The 9439-nt window shown below is 63.9% G+C and overlaps 1 protein-coding gene across 2 annotated transcripts in view; it reads right to left on the bottom strand.

The window, feature by feature from the left end:
- Nucleotides 1–203: 203 nt before the first annotated feature.
- Nucleotides 204–9439, bottom strand: part of PACS1 (phosphofurin acidic cluster sorting protein 1) — a 105806-nt gene continuing 96570 nt past the window's right edge. For both annotated transcript variants that reach the window (XM_028516463.2, XM_036029721.1), the window contains exons 18-24: nt 8930–9032; nt 8467–8509; nt 6261–6303; nt 5834–5969; nt 3104–3330; nt 1727–1846; nt 204–1603 (exon numbers count right to left, since the gene is read on the bottom strand). In XM_028516463.2, coding sequence (XP_028372264.1) covers nt 1488–1603; nt 1727–1846; nt 3104–3330; nt 5834–5969; nt 6261–6303; nt 8467–8509; nt 8930–9032 — 788 coding nt within the window. In that variant the 3' untranslated portion in view covers nt 204–1487. The remainder of the gene's footprint in view (nt 1604–1726; nt 1847–3103; nt 3331–5833; nt 5970–6260; nt 6304–8466; nt 8510–8929; nt 9033–9439) is intronic.

Raw genomic sequence — 9439 nt, 5'->3', positions numbered from 1 at the left:
CGGCAGTGGCGCTGTCCGTTTCTGACCTCTGCTTGCCCGCTCCTGGCAGCAAGACACCTTCACGCCCGTTTCTGCCATCAAAACGGGACCTGCCGTTTCCCAAAGCCAGTCCTGGCTGACTTCGAGTGGAGCTGGCTGCCTGGTGCAGGGGGTGGGGGCTGCACAGACCCCGGACGACAGGGAGGGGCGCAGAAGTCCACGGCTTGCAGCGGGTAAGAAACCACCGGTTTATTGAATGAAAAACCCAGCATCCTCCCGGCCCCCCCAACTCCGCACCCCCTCGGGCCGGGAGCGCGGCGCAGGCCGGGGATGCTCGGGAACGCCAGGCTGAGCCGCGGGTCAGGGCTGGGCAGTCCGGGGGAGGTACGGAGAACGAGACAGACACCTTTCAAAACAAAGTCCTGTGCAAACTTCTGGAAGGGGTCGGAGGGCAACGGTACAGTCCTGGAGGTGCTGGTGGGGAATGGGGGGCTGCGGCTGGGACCCCGACCCAGTGTGCTCAGTCTCTCCCGAGAAGGCTGATGGTCGAGGCCGGGCGGAGGCTCAGGCCCCGATCCGAGGGGAGAGGGAAGGAACGGAGCCCGCTGCGGGGGGGCCCGGGCTGGGAGAAGGGGGCCTCCACCCAGACCAGGGGGCTGGGCGGGAGGTGGCGACGAGCACGGCAGGGAAAGGGAGACAGACAGACATGCTGGGCACAGGGGTGACGGCGCTGGGGCGCCACAGACAGCACACGGTGGGGCCCACCTCCCATCTCTCCCGAGTCCACAGTTCCAGGAGGAGACTGGGCCGTGCTGGGGGAGGGGCGGGGGCAGAGGGCGAATCAACAAGGGGAGCCACAGGACAGGGGCCGGTGCCCGGGCGCGTCACACGGGACTGCCAGGAGACTGGCCGTGCGAGGAACCAGAGAAACGCTGAGGACACAGGCCGCATCTACAGGGGCCCGGGCACGGCGAGGGGGTATGTGGGGGGGACCAGGAAGGCCTCCCCGTCACAGAAACACATGGCACTGCCACAGAAACGCTGTCGGGGGTGCAGGAGCGGAGGGCCCCTGGGCTCAGGCAGAGCAGCTCCCACCAGCTGGGCTGCAGAAGTGGGCGGGGCGGGGAGGGCTGGGCTGCCCGCTGTGGGCCGGGACGCCAGTTCCCTGTTTCTGCGGAGGGAACCTGTGCACGCGGGAAAAGGCTGGGAGTAACGAGAAGGAAGGCCTGGAGGGTTCCATTCCAGGGACTGGCGCCCCAAGGCAAAATCAACATGCCTCGGGCCCAGAGCAGGGGGGACAGGGTGGGGGGCGGTGTCTGCCCAGGGACAGGACTGAGCAGTGGGGAGGGCAGTGTCCCCAGTGGCAGTGTCCTTCAGGACCGGGCAAGGGAGATGCAGGCCCAGAACCAGGGAAGGGGAGCCGAGCCCGGGCCTGCTGGCCTCCCCCTGCCCGCAGGCGGTGAGGCTGTGGCAGTGCCAGGAGGGAGAGTGGCCAGGAGACGGTGCCCTCAGGTGGTCTTGCTGCCACTGAACAGTCCCACTGGAAAGTGCTTGACATGGGTGGGCCACTGGGCCGCCAGCTGGAAGAACTTGATGTCGCTCCACTCGACCCCGTCGATGGACACTGGGGGTGACACGGACAGGGGGGCGTGACCAGGACTGCTAAGGCCGTCTTCCCAGGGTCCCCGGGGAAGTATCGCCCCTCTGCCCCCCAGTCCCTTGTCGCCCCTCCCCGAGCTGTGCTCACCTCTCAGCATGGTCTGCTGCTGCTTGGCAGAGCAAATGAGGCGGCTGATGCCTTCGATGACCTGGCTCTTAGAATCCACCTCTTTCTCTCGCGGTTTCTTGCTCAGGAAGATGGTGGGGACTGGGAGGCAAGCAGGAGCCCGTCTGCCACGGCCCCAGGAGAAGCAGCCAAGCCTCTCCTCCCCCACCCCACGGCCTCCTTCCCGTGGGAAGCAGGGGTGGTTTGCAGAAAGCCAGTCCTCCGTCCCCTGCTCCCAGGATCTTGGGAGTCCCCGAGCAGTCTCAGCACAGGCCCCCCTCCCCACCCCGAGGCCTCCCGGACCTTCCTGTGTGATGAGGACCTGGGGCAGGGAGGTCCCTTCCAGCTCCGAGCTCTAGGTGGCCTGGGGGGCACGCGCAGGCCCTGTAGGGCTGTGCCTGCCGCCGCCAGGAGGGGGGCTGCCGGCAGTGTTTGCAGCAGCTCTGCCTGGGATGCGGCCCTGGCCCTGCGCCCGCTCCGATGAGGCAAGACCAGGAGGGCACCGCTGGGCTGATGGCCCACCCCAGGCCAGTCTTGGGGACGCAGGTGCAGGTTTTGGCACGCCCCCCCACCCCCCCCGCCCACTCAGGGACCTCCGAGGAACGGAAGTATGAACGGGAAGCGGCCCAGGTGCTTTGGGAGCCCTGGAGAAGGGGGTGGGGTCCAGCAGAGAGGAAGCTTCCTTCCTGGCAGCTGGGGGAGGGGTGCTGTCAGTGCCCTGGGGTCACCCCGCCTTCCGCTGCTGCAAGTGCCCGGTCTGGTCTGTGGCACACAACCCGCAGCAAGTGCTGCCCCCGCCCTGGCGGGTTGTGGGGGTCCCTGTCCCAGTCTCCCAAAGCACAGGACCCAGGACCACCGCAACTTGACCTCTGGTGCCTTAAAGCCACTCCTCTGGTCTCGGAGGGGCTGTATTCCCCTTAACTTGAAAGAAACAGCTATGCCTTAAGCTCGTGGAGGCGTGAGTGGCCCCTGGGGTTGGGTGTGAAGGCACTCCTCCGCAGGGCCAGGGGGACCGTGGGGCTGTGGCATGGAGGTGTCCTCCTCTGTCACACCGTCCATCCCTGAGGGCAGCGGCCAGAAAGGCTCACTTCCTCATGGCGGCCCTCATTGCCTCGGTCCTCGCGGAGCCCACGCGCAGCAGACAGGGACCGATGACTCCCTGGGGATCAGCCCTCCGTTACGGAGGGATGGCGCCGTCCCATGAGGGCAGGCGGGACCCCTGGGCGACCCCAGGCTGGACCACATGATACTGGCGCTGCTGCTCCCTCCTCCAAGGTCTCCCGGAAGCGGATTCCGTCCCAGACTCCGAGACAGTGAGTGTGGTAGCCCTGGCGGTCCCTGGCCTCAGATGTCACCTACCCTTCTTGTTCTTCTCTTTGGTGACCACGGTCATGGCCATGGTGCTGGAGAGCTGGGCCTCCCCGCCGTGTGGCAGGCGGGACACCTGCACTGAGCGGAAGACGCTCTTGAGGGTGTTCTTGGAGCTGGCGTCTCTCTTGTCACCTTCCCGCCTCCGCTCCCCGGGGTGGCCCAGCCAGTAGTCCACCTGGAGGCCAATCACGTCCCCATATGGACTGTTGGGGCTCCTGGGGAAGGAACAGCAACGGGGAATAGGCTCTGCCCGCAGCTCCAAACTACATGGCCCGGTGGGGGGCAGACTTGGGGACCAGCAGGCCGTGGGAGGGGTGAGAGGAGGTGGCCGGCTGAGTGGCTGCCGGTCCCCTACGTCTCACAAAAGTGGCTCACGTGGGATGGAGGGTCAGGCTGATCTGGGGACAAAGCCAGGAGAGGGTAACAGCCGGGATCACCGTGTGAGAGACCCCGCCCCCCAAGGCACAGGGGTCGCGCGTGCGCATGCACACACAGGGCAGGCGGACCGGCTCGGAGGTGAGGTGGCAGCAGCGCTGCGGCCGGAGCAGCCCCGGGGCGGGGGGGCCGGTGGGTGCTGCCCTGCGTCCTCCTCTTAGTTATGGCACCTCGAGCTCACGGGTAATTTTAGCTCCCGGGAGAAAAAGAGCTGATATTCTTCTTGAAAGGAGGCGTCAGACACAATAGGAACACAGGCTACAAAAATCATCTGACATTTCTCTTTCTGCCTCATTCCAGCGGCTCTGTGAAACATGAGCTCGAACTGGCCGGGAAGGAGGTCGAGGTGAGCGCCGGTCCCCAGGCCTCCCCAGGAGCCCGGACCCGGGGTCACGGGGGCCACACGTGGGATTTCCTCCAAGGGCACTTCACATTCTTCAGAGACCCACACTGTCACCGGTGGTTCTGGAAAGGCCGCCGGCCAGGGCCCACGCTCTCCACTGCGGCCGCCGCGAGGACCACCGTCAGCGGGACGAGAGAGAGGCGAAGGCGGAGGGAAGGGGGAAGAAAGGGACCCAGGGGAGGAGCAGCAGGAGCTCTTTCCTGCTCCTGACTCAGGCCGCCCCCTCTGCCCCCCGCACCCCCAGCAAATGCCTGCCCCTCTGCCCCCAGGCTCAGCGGGACAGAGAGGCCTCCCTGGCTGGGGGCTCTAGCCTTTGGGCTTGTTGGATCCTAAAGAAATTCCCTCGCTGGCTGGTGTGGCTCAGTGGACTGAGCACCGGACCGAAAACCGGAGGGTCGCTGGTTTGATTCCTGGTCAGGGCACATGCCTCAGTCGTGGCCAGGTCCCCACTTGGGGGCGGTCAATGTATGTGTCACACACTGACGCTTCTCTCCTTTTTCTGCCTCCCTTCCCCCCTCTCTAAAAAAGTAAGTAAATAACATCTTTTAAAAAGGGGGTAAAAAAGAAGTCCCCCACCCCCTACTTTCTGCAGCACCTCTTGCAACCGACACAGCTGCTTTGACCCTGCCGGGGCCCAGCCCTCCAGCCCCCGTGCGGACGGACGGACGGACGGACTAGGAGAGGGGAAGACAGAAGCACCTCCCGGGGCCAGGTGCCGACACACAAGCTCTTATCCACGCCTCACTGACCGGGCTGCGTCACCACTACACTCAGAGCCAAAGATGAAGCTCTGTAACTTGTCCGAGGGACAAAGGTTTTTGGCTTGACCCACTTCAGTCGGGCTCCTGAATCTTCTCTAGGCCCATCTGTGTGTACACCTCCTTATAAAACCCAGTTTTAGCAAAAACCGTGCTCAGTCAGCCAGCAAGAACCCCCGTCTTCATGTCTGAGCACTCTGGATCCCTGGTCAGCTGCTCTGCCTCCCTGCACCCCCAGGAGATGCCTGATGCCCCAGCCTGTCTCCACGGAGAATCCCGTTGATGCCCTGGCTGGTGTGCCTCAGCAGACCGACTGAGCGCCGGCCTGTGGACCAAAAGGTTGCTGGTTCAATGCCTGGTCAGGGCACATGCCTGGGTCGTGGGCTAAAACCCCAGTTGGTGGCGCGCAAGAGGCAACCAATTGGTGTTTCTCTCACACATTGATGTTTCCCTCCTCTTTTTCCCTCCCTTGCTCTCTCTAAAAATAAAAACAATTAAAAGAAATGTAATGAAGCAGTGATACATGCTACCACATAAATCTATTAAAAAACAAAGAAAAAAAGAATCCCGTGACCACGTCAGTTTGGCCAGAACCTCTGACCCTGAGCCAGCCTCTCGGTAACCTTCCACCCCCTGACCCCACGCAGCTTCATGGCTCTAAACCCTCACTTGCTCACGTTGGCCCTGTCTGTCCCCCCCTGCAAAGTCCCGCGCAGCCCTCCCCGCACCTGTCAGGGGAGCCCCGCCTCGAACGAAGTCCCTCACTGTGCTTCAACGAGTGTCACTGACTAGTCCCAGAGCTGCAGCTCGGGCTGGGTGTGTCTGACCCCCATTCCGTCTGCGGCGCTGGGCAGTCCCGAGACAAGATGCATGCAGGGCACCTTACAGGCTACGGGGGCCTCTCATTCAACCCCGAGACGCTGAGATAGGCAGACAGAGCCGTGCAGTGACTTGCCCGCCGCTGACCAAGTCCCTGTGCTCTAGCCTCAGCGCTTTCGCTGCCGTTCTACCCGCTGAGCTCTGTGTGCTCTCACTGTGCCACGGAGCCGCAGGCAGCAGGGGGGACCTGGACCCTGTCGGAGGGGGCGGCGGGAAGGACAGGTACGCGTGAGAGAGCCTTACCCCACGACAGCCAGGGCACTGCTCATGGACGGGGAGGAAGGAGGGGTGGCCGTGGCATCTCGACTCAGACCTGAGCTGGAGGGCGGTGACGTGGAGGGCACAGTGAGGCTGACCACAGGCGAGTCGTCCCCATCACCTATCAGGTGACAGACACAGTTGGCTGGAGGAAGCCACCCCTGACCTGCTGGTGGCGAGGAGCTGAGGTGCCCCTCTGGCTCAGTGGCAGCCTGCCCCCCTGTGGGCCTCAGTACCCCCCTACCCCCCCCCGTCAACGCTTCGCTGGGGAGTGAGGGTGTCCCCAGAGCTCCTGCTCGAACCCTGACTCCACCGAGGCCACCCGAAGTCTTCACCTTCAGGCCCGCTGGACCAGAGGAGGCCAGGAAGGACCCACCCGCGCTCCACAGAAGCAAAGGGGTCCCGCCCTCACCTGCCGTGGAAGGAGAGTCTTCGACCAGACCCACCTTCACCACCTGGGAGGGAAGGAGACAGAGCGTTAGGCCCTCGCCCCGAAGCGGCACGCGCTCCGGTCCAACTGGAAGCAGGTGGTTGGGAACAACACCGTCACCACACACTGTGATCTCGGGCTTTAAAAATCTCTGCGGACCCGGAGTAGCCCAGATATGAGAGAGATACGGGAACACCCAGTCCCAGAAGTTAGGGCAGGGCACAGGAGACCTTGCGGCTCTTCACCAGGGACAGGGACCACCAGGGCACCTGGTCTCCTCTCCTCTCAGATCACAGATCACGCAGGCGGGAGGCCATCCCTCACAGCGGAGAGAGAAGTGAAGAGCCACCCTCAGGAAGCGGGGGGGGGGGGGGGGGGGGGGGGGGGGGGGGGGGACGGACCGGAGCGGGGTGGGGAGGAGCTCTCCGCACACCTGCCCTGGCACCAAGCCAAGCAGCAGCCATGCTGCTTCCTCCTTCCTCCTTCCCAGACTCCCTGCGATCCGGGGGAATACCAGTGAGGACGGGTCCCCGCCTCACCCCTTCTAAGGTAGTCAGTGGGGTTGATTCCTGCTTCCCAGATAATTTTAGGTGTTGCACAGAAAATTCTGGGAAGGACAGAGGGCGCCCTCCAGTGGTCAGCAAAGGGCACAGCGAGAGACAGACTAAATGCCAGAGCTGTAATGCCGAGCGATCAAAGTCCTGTGACCTGGTGGGCTTTGGCTCTGGCCCCTGGCAGGAGCTCAGCAGGGCTGGGAGGCCACAGAAGGTGGACCCGGGGGACTGGCGTACAGTGAAGGTCATGTGCAGATGGACCCCTTACGGTTGGATGCTCAGAACACGATGCTGCCATTCACTGAAATGGGCCCCAAATTTCCTACACCCTCTCAGGTCCCAGACAGTAGCACAGTGACGCTGAGCTTCCTGGATACGACTCCTCTTGCTCCCCTGATGCGGAAGGAGGCTGCCACCTCCTTCAGTGGTTTGAATTTACATTTTTTATACCCCTCCCTCGGCAGCTCAGAGTGGGCAGCGATCCACAGCTCCATGAAGATGTGAGCTGGCCGCCACCCAGGCTACGGGCTACGGTCCGGGGCCCCCGACGCAGCTACGGGAGCAGCCCCAGTGGCTGACGAGGACGGACTGGGCCAGCCAGACGGGAGGCTCTGTGCAGCACGGGAGGGGCAAGTGCAGCTCCCCAGGCTCAGGCACCTCCCAACTCCGCTCAGGACACCTGGCACCCGAGAGGAGCAGAGGGCCGGGGCCGGGGCAGCGGGGCCCTCACCGGCCCCTTCGCCCCAGAGGCTGGGAGGTGTCGGTGAGGAGACCACACGAAAGGGCGTGACCTGACTCGGAAGGGAAGCTTGACCATCCCCTGCGTGGAGCGGAAATCTGGGTCTCAGTCACGCTTCCCCGGCAGTGCCTGGCCCCAGCAGGAGGTCGGGTCGGCTGTCCCCGAGGGCCCCCCTCCCCCCCCGCCCTTGGTAGGTCTGTGTCGTGTGGCCAAACAACCACCAGATGAACCCAAGATCAACACTCCCTGGCACGGAAGACACCCACGAGGTGGTCCCTTCCAAACCCACTCTGGAGGGGCTCGCCCTTGTCGAAACGGGGGACAGAGACCCTTATTCTCAGGGGCCTTCCTGTCCCTGAAGATGGAAACCACCTATTTCTCGGACTTCTCTTCCGAACACAATCTATTGTTCTTTCGGAGGCAGCTTCCCCTCCCTGGGCCTGCAGGAGCCATGCGCTGGACATGCTCCCCAGGCCACGGCACCAGGTGCAGGGCCCGGTGTACTTGACAGGAGGCACTGGCGGACAATCGAGGGTGGTCCGTGATTCCAGAAAGGAGACACCGAAAGGAGCAGCCAGCGCGTGCTCGAGCCCGGCGGCTGTCTGCCTCGGCACCACGACACTTGGGGGCGGCTCGCCCTCTGTGGCGGGGGCTGGCCTGCACACGGCAGGGCGTTTAGAAGCATCCTGGCCTCCACCCACAAGATCCCAGCAGCACCTACACTCCCAGCTGTGACAACCCAAGATGCCTCCAGACATCGCCAGATGGCCCGGGGCAGAATCGCCTCCGATGAGAACCACTGTCTAGGTGAGAGTCTCCTGTGTGTGCATGTGGGGGGGGCCGGGGAGGCCGGGAGAACGGGTGGGGCCCAGAGGAGAGGGCAGTCTGTACTCACGCCAATGAAGGGGATAAACTTCTGATACGAGTCTTCATCGGGGCTGTGGGGAGAGACAGGAGAGCCGCGCCGTTAGCGGGGCGGCCGTGTGGAGGGCTGCTCGTGCTCTGCGGTGGCTCTGAGCGGGCCAGACGCCCCCCGGCCTCTCTCCGTCAGGTTCAGGCACGAGGAGCCACAGAATGGAGGCACGAGACCCGGTTCTGCACACCAGGCCCCCTGCTCCCACTCTGGAGTCTCAGTCCCTGCGGTGGGCTGCTCTGGACTGAGGGCACCCGGATGGGTGAGGAGGCCCAGGGCAAGGGAGGGCGGGCTGGGCGGGAGACAGTAAAAGCACTGTCTCTCCCATTTTCCAGGGTTCCTGCGCAGGGAAACGGGCAGGAAGGAAGATGTGGAAAAGCAAAGATTGGAGACTGATCCAGCCCACCCCGCCTATTTCTAGGAAATCTCTGGACGTGGAACTTACAACTTATGTCTGCAGGTCAGCATGGCTTCAGCCACAGGAAGCTGGTGTGTCACGCCCGCCCCGTTGACGTACTGCATCACCCGCCCCACCACGTCCAGTTGCTCTGCAGAGAGGCCAGCAGGTAACTCCCACTGATTTCAGCAGGCAAACCCAACAGCCCGCCCAGGGAGCCCCCTTCTCGAGACCCACGAGTGGAGGTGGGGGTTCTACAGACCTGCTGGTTCCGACTCTAGGGCACCAGGGGCAGAGGCCCTGTCCTCTCCCGTCCACCCCTCCTGCTTACTGTCCTTCATGGCCCTGCTCTCCCCCAGGCTGCCGTCTGTGCTCACACCGACTTCGTAGCCCGGAGGAACCCCTCCACCCCACCAGTCTGTGCTGGTCACTTGCTGCAGGGTCTGAGGAAGCACCCGCCACCTCGGCCTCACAGAGCTCCGGCTCGCGCCACCCCCTGCCGCTTCACCCTGCGTTCCAGGATGACGTGGCTGGTGTGGTGTTATCTGTGCACCAGGA

This window comes from Phyllostomus discolor, chromosome 6 (genome assembly GCF_004126475.2).
Source record: "Phyllostomus discolor isolate MPI-MPIP mPhyDis1 chromosome 6, mPhyDis1.pri.v3, whole genome shotgun sequence".
Classification (NCBI taxonomy): domain Eukaryota; kingdom Metazoa; phylum Chordata; class Mammalia; order Chiroptera; family Phyllostomidae; genus Phyllostomus; species Phyllostomus discolor.
This window is presented reverse-complemented; position numbering and strand designations above follow the sequence as displayed.